Source organism: Rhinolophus ferrumequinum, chromosome 17 (assembly GCF_004115265.2).
Source record: "Rhinolophus ferrumequinum isolate MPI-CBG mRhiFer1 chromosome 17, mRhiFer1_v1.p, whole genome shotgun sequence".
In the NCBI taxonomy this organism is placed as follows: Eukaryota; Metazoa; Chordata; class Mammalia; order Chiroptera; family Rhinolophidae; genus Rhinolophus; species Rhinolophus ferrumequinum.
In genome coordinates this window covers 13,420,341-13,439,085 of record NC_046300.1, presented here as the reverse complement: position 1 = coordinate 13,439,085, position 18,745 = coordinate 13,420,341, and the positions used below count along the sequence as shown (strand labels likewise).

Sequence of the window (18,745 nt, the reverse complement as noted above, 5' to 3'; positions counted from 1 at the left end):
TTCTCAGTGAAATAGTGTGCTTTGAAACGGGCACTTCTCCATTACTGATGGAAGTGGTATTAGATCTATTATATTAGACTTCCCAGCTTGACAGCGGGCCATCCTCTTGCTACCCCTGCATGAGTGGGTACCTGCATGAGTGGAAGAGTCCTTAGAACTGGTCCTAATGGAGCTCCCTTGCTGATTGGAGCATCACCTCTAGGAACAAAAGCCCGAGTTATAGGGTGTCCATAAGTCACTGTGGTTTGGGTTTCTAATGAGTTCACTTCCATCGAAGGTGTAAATAATTTGTGAAATGCAACCCAGCGAGAATTTACTAGCAATGTTAATAAAGTTGCTTATGCTTGGTGGCTTCCTTTCTTTCTTTCTCTTTCTTTCTTCCTTCCTTCCTTCCTTCCTTCCTTCCTTCCTTCCTTCCTTCCTTCCTTCCTTCCTTCCTTCCTTCCTTCCTTCCTTCCTTCCTTCCTTCCTTCCTTCCTTCCATTTTGCAGGTAACGAGCTCTACATTACACTATGATGGCGGTATCCCAGTGTGTTGCCGATGACGCTTGCATTGAAAGCCAACTTTCTTGAGATCAACTGTGCTAAATCTCGAATACATTCTCTCTTTTTTGCCTTTCACAGTTTGTTTATATTTTGTATAGAAGTGAATTTTTTAAACATCCTAATTGCCCGAGGACTCGATGGGTTCCCCCTTCATCTCTATTTCTTCTCCCTCCAAGATACCCCTCCTTCTCCAGAGCCAGGATCACTATCTCCTTCTCTTCCTTTTTTTTTATTGTGGCAAAATACACATAACATAAACTTTACTATCCTAACGGTTAAGTGTACAGTTTAGTGGTATTAAGTACATTCATATTATTGTACAATCATCATCACCATCCATTTCCAGAAATCTTTTTATCTTGTAAAACTGAAACTCTGGACCCATTAGACAATGACTTTCCATGATCCCTCCCCCCAGATTTTGCATGACTCAGAGGACCTCTCCTGTGTCCCCTTTACCCAAGTCCTGAGCAGTCTTTGTTTCCTTTTCCTGTGGTGTTATTTGTCACTTTTTAAAATCCTCTTTTCTTTCCTTTTCTCTCTGCTACAATGCAGGCTTACCACCCCCTCTCAAGTCTGGAAGTCTCTCCCCATGCCCCCTTGAAGTCAGTAGCTGGTATTTCATAGGATAACAAAAGCCCACAATATCCTGACCAAAAAGACTGGGAAGGTGTGTGCATGCGCGCGTGTGTGTGTGTGTGTGTGTGTGTGTGTGCACTAAAGTCAGGGACTGGGGCTCTTGGAGTGTCAGCAACACAGTGTCATCTATCTGAAAAGTGATTTTGCAGTAGCTAGCAAGAGACACACAGATGCTTAAATCCACTAATCTAGTAATTTCTCTTATACAAATATATGCGCAAAGATTTATGTTCAGTACAGTTTTGTGCATAATAGTGAAGAACTGGGCGCTGCACCCATGTCCATCTGTAGGGGCTCGGATAGCTAGAGAAAGTCAACATGGACTCCTGTGCAACCATTAAAAATCATGCTGGAGTCTAATACATAGGAAAATGTTTATGCTATAATGTAAAGTGAACAAAACAAGATGTAAAAATGGTATGTATATAATGATCTCAAATCTTTTTTTTAAAAAAAAAATCTATCTGCAGAGAAAGACACGGTAGGAAGTCTCAATATGAACAAATGGTTACCTCTGGGAGGTGGAATATTGTGTAATTTAAAATTTTTATACACCGCTTTACTTTTTGTATTTTCTATGGCTGTGCATTTTTCATAATCAGAAAACGATATAAAGAATATAAAACAAACACATTGAAAAGTGAATAATCTTACCTAATATTCCAACAAATACAAATTCAAATTTATTTTTATTTCTGCCTAAATAAATGAGGAACTATGGGTAAAAGTAATTTTCCTGCCGAGACAGTTGTGTGGTTTCTAGAGCTGTCTAGGGCATGTGTGTGGAGGAACTCTGGCTGTTGCCTAACAACGTCCTCCTACAACAGAATGGGGACGTGGCACTGCGTATCTTTGAGAAAACAACTGGGCCCTCCTATGGATGGAGGGTGTCTTGAAGAGAAGCCAAATATTTCTAAATTTGCTGAGAACTATTTCTCTTACTTGTTCTCAGATAATACTCCTTTGGGGTAGTCCAAAATGTGGTTGCTAACTCAGCAAATTAAGCAAACAGTACTACAAGTGATGTTGAAATTGAAGTGGTCTCCATGATCTGGGGCAGTGGGGTACAGGTGGAGAAGAAAATTAGCTTCTGAGTTGGGACAGACAGCCCAGTTGTGAGGGGACTATGGGATACCATCTAGGGGCTAGGTGGTACCCAAGATGAACCTCTCAGAGGCAGGTTGCCATGGTCCCTGGTATAGTTTTTGGCTTTGTGGGGCCAGGGGTGAATTCTGTCTTTGGGTGCTCAGGGACAGCTTCTCAGAGAGATGATGGCTAGCCCACCAGATCCTATACGCACTCCAGATGCAGTGGATTCCGGGGGGTGATGGGCTCTTCCCAGTAACCCAAAGCGTATATCCTCCATTTTTCTTCATGGCAAGGTCCCTGGGAAGCCAACTTCTCCCTTAGATGATCACTTAATGAGCATAGAATAAGCCTAAAGTGAGTAGGACTATCTGGAAGAGACTTGGCATTTCTCCTAAGCTCTGTGGACACCACGGCTTAAGCACAGGGCCAGGTGGGTAGCAAGCTGAAGTCTGGGACCCAGATAAGTGTGTTGGGACCTGTAATAGTTGGTGGCTGGTTCCTCATACTGGAAAGGATGCTAGCCACGTGAAAAGTACTATTATCTCCATTCTACGAATGAGAAAACTGAAGCTTGGTTGGCCCTAAGCTACCCAGTGGGCAAGTGACAGAGCTGGGATTGGAAACCATCCCTTCTCAGTTTGGGCCAGGGTTCTTTCTATTTCTCCCTTTAGGCCCAGGGGCATGTGGAGATGCATGGGTCAGATGGGAGAGACCTGGATGACAGGCTGGGGGGAGTCCTTTGGGAAGGGCCAATGGGGAATCTGTTGGGGGGGGCAGCATGATGGAGGGTCTCATAGGCCAGGCATTTGAGTTTGGACTCAGTGTCGTTGGCAGTGGAATCTTTGTAGGTTTGGGGACATGATTGAAGGGGTTTAAGGAAGAGGAGGCTGGTAACGCATGGTGCTAGTGTAATTGGAGAGGAGGCTGGGCCAGATACATGGTAAAGACGGTGGGTAGCTCTTGTTCTGTCTGATCGAAACAGCACCCACCCCTCCAACTTCTTGGAAATAATGTCTCGCTGAACCTGTAGCCATGAGCCTGGAAATGGAAGCTGCCATATCTGTGGCAGCTTATCTGTGTCTTTCCCATGGACACTACCACCTGGTCTAGGGCTGTGCATCTTATGCAACCTTAGCCAATCAGAGAACTTCCCTGGGAGTTTTGGCCTTGAGACCAGAGAGAAACGGATCTCAGTCCTTTTCTGATGACAAAGCCGTGTTATGTGAGTCTGGGAGCTTTGTCACCACTTAGAGATTTGGGAGTCAGAGAGAGAGGAAATTCCAGCTACATTCAAGCCCGAGTTTCCACACTCTGACGGCTCAGCCACTCCCTTGCCAATGCCACAATATAAACAATACTCACCACCTCCCTTTCAGCTAAGCTAGTCTGATTGAACTTTTGTCATTTGTAAACAAAAAAGTCCTGACTTTTGCAATAAGAGACATGACTCCCCTTTATCATTCAAATTTTGAGCACAATTTTCAAAACACTTTAGGGTTGTTTTGGAGACATTGGGTCCATCATTTCTTGCATGTAAGAAACAAACAAACAAACAAGCAAACAAAATCTGTCTTCATTGTATCAATGTCAGACTCAAGAACTCCAGGCTCTCTGTAGGGACAAGGCTTTGGGGAATCTCTTCAGAGAGGCATGGATGTCTCGCCATCACTGGTATAGTGAGTAAAACTGCTGCTCAGGACACTTTCGCGCCTGCTCCTTTGTGATTCAGATGAAGAGAAACTGACTTGGACAGAACCACCGCACAGGACAGCCAGGCATTTCCTATACAGGTGGTAAAGATATCTTCTGAACTTCTCTCCAGCAAATGCATAGATAAAGGGATTGAGGCAACAATGGATAAACGCAATTGTCTCAGTCATATCGAGGGCCAATTTCAGATCCTTTTTCGTGTCACAATTGGGAAAGAAGTCATAGAGTTTGAGTGTCTCCAAGAAAATCATAACGTTGTAAGGTGTCCAGAAGAGGAAAAACACAATGACCACCAAAAAGATAAGTTTAATGGCTTTAGCTTTCTTGTGGTTCTTGCAGGAAATCAGTGTCCGCATGATTCTGAAGTAACAGTAACTCATAATGAGCACGGGCAGCAAGAAGCCAAGAATATTTGCTTCCGCGTTGCGGAGCACGGGCCAGATATCCTGCAGGACCTCGGGGTAGTCCCCCAAGCATTCATTTTCCTTATGTTTGGTGAACATGAACTGGGGTGCTGCCACCAAGATGGCTGCTGCCCAGACGCCTAAGCTCATGGTGACGCCATGCTGCGTGGTCCGGTTGTTCATGGAGCTGGCAGCCAGGACGATGGCCCGGTACCTATCGATGCTGATGATGGTGATGAAGAATATGCCTCCAAAAAAGCCAATGAAGAAGAAGGCGGTAGTGAGTTTGCACACAGCGTTGTTAAAGCCTTTATCACTTATCAGATAGTGAACCCAGAAGGGCAAGGTGACTACAAAGAGCAGATCGGACAAAGCCAGGTTCAGGAGGTAAACGTCGGTGATAGTCTTGGGCTTCTGGCTGTGGGTGAGTGCAAATACCACCAGCAAATTTCCGAACAGACCAAAAACAAAGACAACAGAGTACGCTATGGACAGGAAGGCAGTCCCGAAGGTCACAATGTCCCCCAGGTTACAAACTTCTGCACTCTCGTCGTACTGAAAGCCTTCTGTAGTTGATTCAAGAGTGGGCATGGTGAGGGCCTGTATCAGAAAGGAAAACAAGGAACAGCATGAGTTCTCCGTGTAACAAAGTTGGAATTCTGTCTGGCCCCCCCAACACCGGCAGGCTGGAAGAAACAAGTATTAGCTGGTGCCCACCCAGGACATTTCCCAATCACACACATGCCGTCGTGTTGAATCCCTCTGACAGTCTCTGATGGAGGCTGTAACTGACTCCTTCGGCAGAAGAGGAAGCCAGGTCTCTGACAGTGACTGGCCCAAAGCTACACAGTCAGTGGCTAGATGGCACTGGAATCTAGGCCTTTTGAAGCGTGAGACAAACCTCTTCTTTTCCTCTGATTTTTCAAGTTTGTCCAGAAGGTAGCTAGCTTCATCAGGGTGTGGATAGGGGAGAGAGGACCATGGGCAGGGAGGTGAAGGGGTGGGATGGTGGAGACTGCCGCCATAATTCACACTTCCAGTCCAAACTTCTCTAAAGCAATTCTCCACCCCCTTCACTTCTTCCCACCTCCTCCACTCTCTGGGCCCTAATCGCTTGCGTGAAGCTGAGACTGGAGAGAAAGAGAGGCTGCAGACCCTCTCCAGAGCCCCGACCAGACTCACACCCAGAGGCCCTCATCTTTGTTTTGGGGAGCCATTTGGGAAACCTCAACCTCTCAGCAAGTCCTTCTCTTCCTTAAGGGATACGACACAGTCACACACTCTACAGTGACTACCTTGTCTTGGTTTGCCCAGGACTTTTCTGGGTTTAGCACTGACGGTCTACTAAATCGGAAACCCCTCACTTCTAAGCAGAACCCTTATAGGGTTCTAAGCAGAACCTATAGGTCGGGCATCCTATAACTCCTAGTGAAAAGGAAGTATGGCCATCATCTGGGCCTTTGTCACCATGAAAGGGCTGATTGATCCGTGATGGAGGGCTGTACTCAGCCAGCCCTTGGCGCTGGGCCTGGGTGGCTAATGAACCAGATAATTACCAGCCACACACTTCGCTTTGGCCTGGCTTTCTCCACTCTGATTTCCTGTTTCCTTCTGAACAAACATGGAAAGAGAAGACATCTCTGCACAGGTTGGGAAGTAACACTTGTCCCATTCCCCCTTCTCCTCCCAGCCGGGACTTGCTCCTCCTTCATTCTAGAGGCTGCAAGCACTGCCCTTTCGCCCTGGTCCTCTGGGGCCTTCTCGTCTTTCTTGTGATACCACAGCAGTCGCACTTTAGAAACACCAACTGTATGCCGAGCACACCTTTTGGTTGTTACTGCCTCCCTCCCCACCACAACTAAAAGCAAAGCTCATGCTTCTTTAACCAAGGGAGTGTCCACACCCTACTGCTTCCTTTTCAGGTTGGTTTTACCAAGACAGCGTCTCTACCAAAGTGAGGGCCCACCCAGCCAGGGCTTTGCTGCTCCCTTCCCAGCCTCGGCTCTGTGTCCTGGCCCATCTCTGCATCTGACCCAGACTGCTTCCAGAAGGAAGTGAGCCAAGGCTGTGACCTGGGCTATCTCAGGCTGGGATGGAGTTCTCAACCCCAGGGAAAGTCTGCTTTCTCTGCTTTAGGCTGCATTTCCCTTTCCTCGGAGAGGAATCTCTGGCTGATACCTGAATCAATACCGTTTAAGTTGAACCATATAAAATGGCTGACAAGCAACCACTTATGAATCACACAAATGCTGGTTTCAAATGGCACAACTTGAGATATGGGGAGGCAGAGGAATTGCTACTTGGTGCAGGTGGCTTGTTACAGATGCATAGCTTCCCAGACACGCAAATCGGAAGGCAAATAGTCCCGCCCTTGGTAGTCATAAGTTAAGGATCCTCTCTCTCTCTCCTTCCTACAGTGAAAGGAACTAGCAAAGCTGATCTCGAGAGGAGGCCAAAGTCAGTAAAAATCATTTTGCATCTTTTTAAGTGCCTGTGCTCAGTCCTGCAGCCCAGGAACTTCGTGCTTTTGGACTGGTTTGCTTTGCCAAATCTGCATGAGGTGGGTTTGATTTCCACTCTTGGCACTGTCCCTTACGCACAGAGACCTCCTGAAAATCTTCAGACAGATGTCCCTGAGTCACTGAGAAAGGAGAACAGGGAGGTGGTCAGGAAGGGTGAGGGCTGCAGACTCGGGCACTGCTGAAATTGCATCCCATGTCTACCCTCTCTGGCTGAGTGACCTTGGGTGAACTTGGAATGTTTCAGCCTGACATTCCTCACCTGCAAGATTGGGGTTCATTCTCATGCCTGTCCACAGAGCTGTTTTGAGGCGAGCACCTGGCACCGTGCATTGCATTCAGCAGGCACCTACTAAATGCATTAGGTGAGGAAGTGGAGGCATTTTAGACCTTTGGAATCATCCAGGCTGCCTGTGGACTCTCATGGTTCACTCCCACCCTAGACATTGTGGAAATTTGGTCTGTAAAGGTTGTTTTATTTATTTTTCCTCTCTGAAATAAAAAAATGACTTTTATCAGAACTTTTTTGGGGGAGGAGGAGGGAGTAAGCCAACCTTCGCTGAGCTTTTACTAAGCTGGCAGGCTTGTTGCAGTTAGTCCCCCCTGCAATTCTGAAGAGAAAGTCCCATGTTTAATTCACTGCCCGGCTGAATGGCTCCAGGGATATCCACGATGGGAGGAAGGGAAAGGCTGGGACCAGCGGGTGAAGAAGGTGGAGACGTTAGAAATAGACAGCTGACTGCAGGGCTGAGTGGCAAGGAGGTCCAGATCCCGCCCCTCACCTTGCTGGGTGCCCTGGCTCGGGGCTGCCACATGCACAGCGATACTTTCTCCAACTGGCACCAAGACGACAAATAAGCCAGAGGTGGTCTTGGTTGGGGGGCTTCAACATCCACTCAGCAAAAGTGTAAGAAGTCCCCACAGGCACTGGGTTCATCGGGAGGCACATGGAGAGATCAATCAGGCAGTCTCAGCCATAGACGGGCTCTTCATCTCAGTGGGGAAAGTTCCCATAGACAAAGACTTTGATGTAGACAGAATTCAGAAGTGTGTCAATTCATCCTCTGCAGGTAGAATGTGACTCCAGGTAAGCTATGGGAGGGATGATGTCACCTGACCATTGGTCTCATTGCTCACCGAGAGCAAAATGGGTGGTCAGGGCCATATCAGTCCAACGTGGGACTACTACCCGCCATCCAGACAATCCACTCAGGTGAAGGTTCAGCAATATCCACCAGTCTCGTCCTGGCTCCCTGGTGGCTCAGAGTCCTCGGCGAAGACCCCCAGAACTGTCCCGATCTTCCACTGCTCTGCCTGAGCTCTTGCACAGTGCTGTGCACAAAGTAGGTGCTTACTCAGCATGTGGGGGTCCCCTGTTATGAACAACTCTGCACCACACTATGGAGGAAGGAATGGGAGGGACAGCTTTCAGTGAGCTCCTCGTAGCCTAATACAGTAACCAGCAGCATGTTGTACATGCTCCATAAGTGGTAGCCAACACATAAAAAGGTTATTATCTCTACTTTGGGGGCAAGTAGATGCACTCAGAGAGGGTGAGTAACTTGCTTAAGGCCACACAGCTGGCATGTGGCAGGCCTGCAGTTTGGGCCCAGATGTGTCCAGTCGCAGCATTTTTCCCCAGCTTTGTATTACATCTCTTTCCCATCCCCTTCACCCCAAACTGGGAGTTCCTAAGAGAACAGTGTGCCCTTCAGTTCCGTAGGCCACTGTTCAACAGAGGGAGAGATCTGGCCCAGAGCAAATGCATGGGAATATTTGTAGGAGGATAAATATTGTACGCTAGGCCTTCATCCCAAAGAGTTCCATGGGGGTAATGGCGACAGCAGGCCTTCAATTGCCCCATTCCTAGAGGTGCTCACAGGTATCCTTTCTGATCATGGGCCAGGGGCTCGTGGACTCTGACAGCTTAGCGGGTCCCTAGTGTATTGAATGAATGAATGAACGAATGAATGAGTGAATGAGCCTAGGGAAGTGAACGAAGAAAAAGATCAGCCTTGCATTGCAGAGCCCCAGGAGACAAGCACAGGCCCGCCAGCTCTTCACAGTGAGAAAAAAAACTTAGAAAGCACAGCTGCTCGTCTCAACACACTCAGATGCATGGCTATTGAATGTACGGTAGCTGATCATGAGAGAGATACCAGCACCAGCAATTTCAGTTCTCTCTTCTGTGCAGATGTCAAGGCCTAGCTGCGGCCTGGACGGTGTGACTCGGCGGGGGCCCAGGGTCTTACACGGCTGGGAAGGGGATTTGAGGTCTGTCTGAGTGCTCGAGCCAGTTCAAACCTAGTCTTGTGAGATGACAGCCCCAGAGCTCGTGAGGACATTGTTTAGGTCAGAAATGGAAAGATGAGCACTTCTCCTTCACATAGTTATTCTGCTGAACTTGACAACTTTAATCAAGGGAACGTTTTAGGAAGGATGGGCCCAAGCTGGATGGACCTTTTATTTCTGGATCCTCTGAGACGTCCAGGGATTGGGGATGAATCTGGAGGTAGGGCCTCCTGGCAGCGGATGGCAATAGGGGCAGTCCTGGAGGGTGGCCTTCAGGGGAGATTCAAAGGCCTCCAGGGATCAAATTGGCTTTCACTCAGGCTGGACACTGGCTTTCTGGGCCCCTGAGGACACCAGAAACCAAATACAAGAATCCAGTGAGATAGCCTTTGCAGTGCCTACTCAGCTCGGTTTCATACAGACAGGGTTGCAAGAGAAAGGGTGCATGTGTGGGAGAAGCCTGAATGCAGGCGCTGCCAACAGAGGCTGCACTGCACAGCCTAGGGCGGAAGCCAGCAGGAACGTGACCCCCAGGCTGTTCTCAGGCCTTCTCACCCTTTTTTCCCTTAAGTCAAACGTTTACTAAATGGTGTTGAGTCGGGAGGGTTTGAGCTGAACCTAGAAGCAGAGTTTTGTGTGCACACGCGTTTCATACCCAAATAAAAATGAATTTTGTAGGACCTGCTTTAAAAAGAAACCACCCACTCGCCTCCCGGGCCGATCCTTTGCTACTTCCTCTGGCCCACTTCCTTTTCTCAGGCCCACTCATCTATTGTTTAACTTTGTTTTTCTTTTTGGTCATCGTTGCCCATTGTTTCCTATCAGCTTCCCTTTTTCATACTTCCTCTCTCATTAGGTGGCCCATATCTATTTTCTTCTTCCATCTGATACTGCGGACGTACTCCTCTGTCTTTTGGCTTCCAGTGCTGCTTCCTGCTTTTTAGATCCAGTGCATCTGTTATTTATTTTGTTAAAACCTTCCGTGGTCTCTGTGTATGGCTTTTTAGGCCCTTGAGTGAAGACTGGGTTTGAGGTTCAGTCTAATGCCAAGAAAATTGTGAGGTTTAATTTTTTTCCTTTGGACCAAAGGAAAGTAGAGAATTGCTTGAGCCCTGATACCAGCGTTCCCTGTGGAGATGCCACGTGGCTGTTGAGGGCCCGGAACCTGAGATGATCCTCAGAAGGCCCCCGTTTAGAAGGAGCACATCCTACTAAACGTCATGCTCCATACACAAGATCCCTTTCATTTCTCTATACGCCCCCACATGAGAACTGATTACCTCCACCCTTTCCACTCCCCACTCTACAAATTAACCAACAGGGGTTCAGAGAGATTTGGGAAACTTGTTCAAGGGAGCAACAGAGCCAGGATGTCAACTCAGAGGCATCTCTGCACAAAGCCCTGCTCCCTGCACCACGCGATGTGCAGGTTACTGCAGGACATGTCTCGAGGACTAGAACGAAAACCTGGGAGTCCTAACACACCTTGAAAAGAAGATGCTTCATGACGCAAGCCTGCACACTCTTCTGCGTATCTCCCTGCTGGACTCAGCACCTGCTAGGCTGATCTCCATGAAACACTGGGTAGGAAATGGAGCGTGGGGCTCTCATTTACCTCTCCAGCTGCAACTAGGGGGTTCTCACTGCCCGACGCCCAGAATCTAACTCTCATCAATGCTGGTGAGGAAATCAGGACCCTTTTCTCTGGAGAAGAAATAGCTGAAGGCTGAAGGGTTGGCTTGTGTCCTGCCCGCAAATATATGGCAATGCTTTTCAGAGCCGTGTACTTCATAAGGGCCCATACACCCCACGATGGCTGGGACCCTGGGAAGCTCACTCCCAGTTCTGCCTCAGTTTCTTGATGTGTCCAATGAAATCCTTGGAGCAGACCATCGCTAAGGGACTGGCCAGCTCTGCATGTTCAATTTTTCGAACAGAACTGAACAGAAAGAAGTATTTTTAAAGATCAACGCGAGTCCTGGGTCAGTGAAAGTGTGGCCTAGTGTGAACAGAAGGGGTTGCCCAGCAGCCTGCCCAGGGAACGTGAAGCTTCTGGGCGTGAAGACTGCCAGAGAGCGTTCGGATGAGATTCTGTTAGGATGCAGGGAGAGCTAAGGCTGAGAAGACAGAAGAGGGGCAGATGGAAGGGCCTTGAACTGCACGCTAAGCAGCTCTTGAGGCACATTTTACCACTTGCATCCCACCGCCTGGGCAAGCAGATGACTGGATCTGTATTTCTGTAGCAGCGTTCACCTAAAACAACATGCATGACCCACACGCCAGCGTTTACATGAGGCCACACGCACGACCCAAGCCCAAACCAGCCACAGGAGAAAACCGTACCTGGCAGTGAAGCCTGTGCTGCAGGAGCCACCCCTTACAGAGCCCGCTTTGTCCTTCCCTTTTCAAAGCACTCTGTGGTGTTTGTTTATCTCTGCCAAAGTAAACTATGAACTGTGGAAAGGAAATGCTTCACACGGCTTTTTTAAAAAACAATCGAAGAGATGGAATTGTTAATGAATTCACTATTTATTAAGCCAATATCAATTACGTATCTTTACCATCTGCTAGCGTAAGGAAAAATTAAAAGTAAAAATAAGAGGCTTAAAAGTATGGGAGGCGATTCCGTCTGCCTCCTTTTCCATAGCGTGTTTGCCTTGGAAAACTGGTCACTGTCAGCACTCTCCTCTCATTGAAATTATATGATCCTTTGGAAAACGTGATAGGTTCTGCCCTCAGCTTTATGACCCAGGCATGTCTTTCTCAAGGAGAAACACAGTGTTTCATCAATTTGAGGTGTAAACATCAAGAGACAGCAGCCTATTCTCCCAGCTTCTGTGGTGCCTAATGTGGGTGGGTGCATGGCTCCAAGTTGCAAAACTACCTACGATCAGAGAGATAGGAGTAGTTATTTCTTCTCTGGACAAATCCCATCAGCTAACACTAATGGGGACTTCAATCACCATCGGAAAGTTAGGGTGAACTCTGTGTGACTATCAAGTTCTCTGACGCGAGGACTGGTTATAGTTTATCTTGAGAAGGTGTATAAGGGGTTATATCGGCGTGGCTATGTAATACGGTGAGTATTTATTTATTTTATCTCTTAGTGGATTACCAAGTGATATACATCATCTTCTGGTTTAATGTTTATTTCATAATAAAAGTGTTTTCTCTTTCTACTCTCTTTGTGGAGAGATTTTCCTAGGTTGGAGAAGATTTTGTTTTTAATCATATTTTCCCAACATGAGGCACTGTGCTAAATTCTGGGGAGGTAAAAAGGTTTAAGACACAGTCTCTGTAACTTTTTATTATTGTTTCGTAACAATATAAGAAAAGTTATGGGAAACCCAAGAATTGGACCATTCAAGCTGAGTCTTAAAGGCTGGGAGGATCTTCCAGGAAGGCAAAGATAAAGATAGGAATTGGGGATTGGAGCTGAAGCCAGATGCACTGAGCGTCTGCACGTGGGCAGCTCTCCTGGGGCCCAGGCCAGGCAGAGAGGGCATGAAGGAATATACTAGAATCAGGAGGACATGAGGATTGTGCCGTTAGGAGGGGCCGGCTTGTCTCCGGAGCATTCAGGAAAAGTCCAGTTTAATCTGAGTGGAGGAGGCTTCCTGTAAGGATGCAGAGAGAGCCAAGACCGAGCAGGTAGAAGAGGGGTAAGCAGAATGCCCTCAAGGAACTCTAAGGAGAAATTATAAATGACTTTGAAATAGGCAAAAAAGAGAAAACAATTACTGGTGTCCTGTCTAGCACACCCTTTGGGACCTTTATTGTCTGAGCTAATTGACAGCTCTGTAAGTTGTGGGAGACTGACGGCAATGAGATGATTCTTATTCATGGAAATGGAAATTGTGTCTGGTGGAGGTGCACTAGACAACCGCCTTGTAGACAGGGACCAATTTTGCATTTATTTGTGAATTCATCCCAGCGTTTCTGGAAGGATGTCATCCATGTTATTGCTGAGGCTGTGGTCTGTCCATCCCAGTTGCTGTACAAGATGCCACCATGTGAGAGCTCCATGGTGATTATCATTCTACTGTGGACACACCCCAGCCGGCTCTCAGTTTGGGGCCACCGTGAGCAATACTGCCATCAACATTTGTGAGTCTGTGTCTACATCTCCTACAACGTGGATGCATTTTAAAAACGCAGACTGAAAAGCAGATCCTTGCATGAATCCACATGTATGACGGGAAAGAAGCAGCTGGATGTCCCAGATCCCAGTGATAATCCGTATTGTTTAGGGATGCATATCTAGGCGGTAAAATTATAAGAACAAGCAAGGAAGGAAGGCCCATAAAAGTCAGGATCATGGTGACTTCTGGGAGGGTAGTGGTGGTGGTCCGGAGGGACCAAGGGTGGCTGCTGGGAACTGGCCTGGTTCTCTTTTGCTGCCTGGAGACAAATTTATAATAAGTCGCTAACTGGCACACTGCTCTTCGAGTGTATGTTTCACAATGAATATAGGTTTAAAAGGACAAAGAGGCTCTGGGAAGATATTTAAAGAGATGTGATACAGGTTTTCTTCCCTACCAAGACCCACAATCCCAAATAGCTGCCCTTTGGCCAGACCCCAAGATGAGGTGGTTGAAGGGCCCACTGTGGCTGGAGAGCTACAAGAATTCCAGCCCTTGCAGTGGCCAGTGTATTTTGAGCCCCCAAGGCGGGCAGTCAGGCAGGATGCGGTCCAGCGGAAGCCTCAGTCTTCCGTTGGTCTCCTGGGCAGCCTTAGTGACGCAAGAGAGCGCAAGCCCATGGGATCCCTGCACTGTGCTTCTGGGAATTGGAGCAAGTCCTCGGAACGGTCAGCAAAGACCTGGCCCGTGCCGCCTGGCTCCACTGCTTCATAACTGTGACCCGTGATGGGACAGCAGGTGTTCCCCTCCCTGTCAAGCTCATCCACTGCAGGTGCTGGTTCTGAACATTTTCCGGGGGGAACGTTTGAGCCTGATGATTACAGGGGTAGCTGAGGACTCTTCCAGGTCAGAGGTTTGGCTGCGGAGGGAGCAATCATTGTACCAGACCCCAGGGAGTCTTGGAGGCCAGGGTATCTGACACTGCTGCCCTTCCACAGCCCAGCCAGGGTGGGAATGGGTGCCTCCTGGGAGATGGGAGGTGGGGAAGGGTTTGGAAGATGGTCCTGCACTGGGTTAGCTCTGGCATGTCCCTTTCTTTCCCGCCTGTCACAGCCTCATTTGAAAGTAGTCAATGATTTTAATGTGCACAAACTTCCTGAGCCTCAGTTTCCCATAATGACAACGTGTATTGTTTCTTGTGCACCAGATACGGGGCCAGGCAGTGTGGTCGGAACTTTATATACCCCGCCTTAATCCTCACAGAAACTCAACCTGGACCCATCACCTGCCTTCGGCTTCAACAGATTATCAACTCACAGCTGATCTCCATTTTAAAAGCAGGACTTGGGCTTAGCAAGGTCAAGCACAGATCCAGGGCTTCATTCCAAAGCCAAGCTGTTTCCTCCGCCCCATCTGTGAAGCGGGGAGAGTGACAGTTGTTGAGCAGGGTGGGGGGTATGGCTGGCATGTGGCTGACACACAGTCAGTGCTCTCTTCTCAAGGGCGTGGCGAAGAGCCAAGTCAGCCTGAGAGCTAAGAGGGATTCAATTGAGATGCAGCTGAGGCTATCTCCTGCCCTGCATCCCGATATGGATGCACCCAGGACACACACACACACACACACACACACACACACACAGTGCTCCCCAAGGCCCAGAAGTCCAGGTGTCACCTGCATCTTCTCACAAAGCCCAGAGTCCCCTGAACAGACCCTGGCGCCCTGGCTAACCAGGGAAGTTTTCTTGCCTGCTTTTCACACAGTCCAATCTTCTTCTTTCCTTTGGGTTCAAGTTTGTTTGTTTCTTTGTTTGTTTACTTACTTATGTAGTGTACCTTAAGTTTTCTATCTCAGGTATTTGAAAAAGGAAAAAACCTTTTTTGGGAGGAAGGAAAATCCTAAATGTCCCAGGCATTTCTCTGGGCTATGCTATGGACTTACAAAGCAGACACTGCAGCATTCGCTCAGGCTGTAATGGCCAGATAGGAGTTAAGCAATGAGAAATGACAGGTCGCAACCAGTCCTCAGCGAGGGACTCAATACATTTCTTCCTGTCTTTCACTCATAAGGGTATCCACTCAAAATTCCCTATGAAGACCGTGTTTTCCAACGACACTAAGTGTCCTCACAATGATTATAACAGCGTATGTCAATATTGAACATCAAACTTGTGCCAGCAATTTAGTAATTAAAATCAGTTTCATTATATAATAAATGCAATAGATGCTCTTTATAAAAACGTAGGTGCACAAAAAAACACAGAAATAAAAAGAAAACAAAACCAAACTGTCCACAATCCAACTTTCCAGAATCAACCACAGCTAGCTTTTAGCTTTTTTCCATCCAATCTTTATGCATATTTTTATATTCATATTCAGTAGATTTATATTTAAAATTCAGATGCTATTTTAAAAGCTTTTTATTATAAAATTTTCAAGTATATGTAAAAGAGAGAACCCCCCCATGCACCCATCACTCAGCTTCAACAATTAGTATCTCCTGGTCAATATTCATCTATTCTCCCCTTCACGTCCTACTGTATCATTTAAAAGTAAATCCAGACGTCATAGCATTTCACTCATGAACAGTTCAGTGTGAGTCTCAAAAAGAATAAGGACTTTAAAAAAATAATGATAACTTTAATACTACTTTTCAACTTAAAAAATTAACAATATTTCCTCAATATCATCCAGATGCATTTTCAAATGATGCCTTTTAAAAAAATTAATGTCAAATCACGAGCATTTCTCCATGCCCCTAAAGCGTACCTGCGAATGCTTCCGATCAGATTCCGTCATGTTGAGCGTATTGTAAATGATCTGATCACCCCCGACTCCTCAAGCCACTTGGTCACTGAGACTGGAACAGCCTCAGGTACATGGCCTCCCTTGCTGGCAGCATCATTACCCGACTTGACCTCTGACCACAGTGCCCCGCCCTGCACACCCACAGGTTCTGATCCTGTCCTCTGCACCTACCTGGGCTGGGCTGGGGAAGGGAACGTTTGGAGGTGCCAATCAGCCACCTTGTCCCACGCAGACTCTGTCAGAGAGTATTTCCCTTTTCCTCCCTCTGCGGGCATCTTTATTTGCAGAGTTAGCCAATACTGTCTGGTTTCCTGTGAGGTAGGGTATCTTTAGAAAGTGCGGCGGGCAGACTCAAGCGCCAGCCTGGAGGTCAGCTGACCCCAGGAGGCTCTGAATTCGCAAACCTGGAAGACCCAAGCCTGGGGGCAGACCAAGGGGGCAATGGAGGCGGTGATGATTTGGGGGCTGTGTTTCTTACCCCCACAGGAGTGGAGGGCAGGGAACAGTGCAGTTGAATGGCATGCCTTGAGACAAGCCAAGAAAGCCTACAGAACGTCAGTTTTCCTGCCATGAAAAGGAGCCCCTTATACTCACTGGACAACATTGGGGTGCAGATTAAATGATCTACATATTTTCTCCTCAAAATGTGGTCCCAGCTGGGAGCTTCTTAGAAATGCAGCTCCTCAGACCCCTCCCTAGACCACTGAATCTGACTCTCCATGTTAATGAGCTTCGTAGGAGGTTGGTAAGCACGTTGAGTTTGAGAAGCATTGACACAGAAAGCACCAAGTGAGTGCCTGGCACCTGGTAGAAGCTTCAGGACTATTTGTTTCCTCACCGCCCTCCTTCAAGGCATTTAGTGGCTACCTATACCCGGCTGTCAAGTCACCGTAAGTTCCGTCTCGGATAGGTACAAGCGTCACCCTTCACAAACTGGCCAGCCTCCTTTCTGCGTTCTCGCTCACTGCCACCCCTACTCCAGCTGGACAGGGAGCCCTGACTCCTCCAGGCCACGCTCCTGCTCCCTGCCCCAGAGGACTTGTTCTAGGCAACACACATGTCAACCACCAGTGTCCTCACTGCCTTCTCCTCGTGTCCTTAGCTGTCTGACTCATAGTCAAGGCAATTACTACTTCAGGTCCATCCCTGTGCCAGGGTCTGACCCCAGTGGACCCTCAGTCCACATGTATTAAATGGTCAGGGACTCCTCCTCCCAGCCCACCTCGAGGCGGGAGCCCCAGCACGGCCTTAGCTCTTGTCCCTGTGGTCTCCTGAGGGCAGGGGTGTACTGTGTGCTCCCCACCTTACCTGCTCCTCAGTCCCCATCACGGCCCGGCCACGACAGAACGGTGAGCTGGGACTGCAGTGCTGCAGGCTTGGGGACCTGCTGGTGTTTGAGGAAGTCCACCACCGGTTTCCTTTCTTTGTCTGCCCCTGGCCTCACTGTTAGACCTTCTTCATTGCCTTTGACTCCTGTACCATTTCCCCGAGTGCGCCTTTCTGAGATTTGGCCAGAACTTTCTTCTTGTCACACACTCTTCCTGGACAATCTCATCTCCACGTCAGTGACCACCTGTGTGGCCACGTCTCCATCTCCAGCAGGGCCTGCATGGCCTCCGATGCCCATCCATGTCCCTCATACCTCTTGTCAATTATACCATCAACCAGTCTCCACTCAAAAGCCAGAGACTTCTTTCTAGAACCCAAACCACCGCATAAACCCTCCAACCGTTCTGCTCACTGTAGCTCAAATCCTTGGCATGTAAGCATGGCCTCTGCCTGGTCCTACCCCTTTGTCCTTCCCACTCTGCTCTAACCACCTCCAGCTTTTCTGGAGTGATGTCCTAGCCGGTGTATAAGTGGCGGCTCTTCCCTTCCCACCTCATCAAGCTGGGGGACCTGGAATTCAATTTTACCGTCCTTTGAAGCTAACAAGGAGCCTTTACTCATCACCAATGCTGGTGGAAGACAGGAATTTATGACTCATGGCCCAGCCAGCAGCATATTTGTGTCAGTTCCCTTTTCTCCAAAATCCCACAGGGTGATGTGGTGGACCCAGATGGACACCTGTACATGAAGAAGCTGTATGATGGGAAAGGAACTCAGAACTCGGGGAAGGCGGCCCTTTATAGCAGGCAGTGGGCAGGCGAGTTTCTGGCCCTGAGGGACACATTACCTCCACACTCAGACTGCAAACGCCACCCTGAGATATGGCCAAGAAAAGAGCGGTTGGAGCTTTGCACTCATGGCACACTTGGCCAGACAGGGGGGCCTCAGCCGCCTTCCCACTCCCACCACACCTCTACGGGCCTCAGTAAAGATGTCTCTGTCTCTGCCCTGGGCCCTTCTCCTCCCTGGAGCCCTGTCCACCCCTCCCCAGCCCTCTTACTCTGGGTGCTGCCCCACTCCTTACACCAGTCTTCACTCCTTACCTCCCTGGCCCCTTTGGTCTCACCCTTTGTCTGAGCTGTTTCTTACGAAAGGTAACAGAACGTGCCGCCCCAAAATTATTCCACTTCAACATATCAATTATTTTGAGCTGTAGACACTTGAAAAACAGCAGATGCAGGGAGAGGCTTTCTCTAAACTCCTCCTATCTACCTAATGACAGATCCTCTAAAAGGAACACAATTGTCATAACTCCCCTCTCCGCGAGTTT

General features: G+C 48.2%; 1 protein-coding gene across 2 annotated transcripts; it reads right to left on the bottom strand.

Annotated features, from left to right (window-relative positions):
- Positions 1-935: 935 nt before the first annotated feature.
- CX3CR1 (C-X3-C motif chemokine receptor 1) lies at positions 936-17,506 on the bottom strand. Of its 2 annotated transcripts, XM_033133305.1 has the most exons (3): positions 17,395-17,466; positions 16,258-16,397; positions 937-4,988 (listed from the first exon to the last, which is right to left on the bottom strand). In XM_033133305.1, exon 3 carries the CDS (start codon positions 4,977-4,979, stop codon positions 3,915-3,917), a length of 1,065 nt encoding a protein of 354 aa, XP_032989196.1. In that variant the 5' UTR covers positions 4,980-4,988; positions 16,258-16,397; positions 17,395-17,466; the 3' UTR covers positions 937-3,914. The 2 variants fall into 2 exon arrangements, with proteins under 2 accessions (XP_032989195.1, XP_032989196.1); XM_033133304.1 differs by lacking the exon at positions 16,258-16,397 and having other exon boundaries at positions 936-4,988; positions 17,395-17,506.
- Between the last annotated feature and the right edge of the window lie 1,239 nt (positions 17,507-18,745).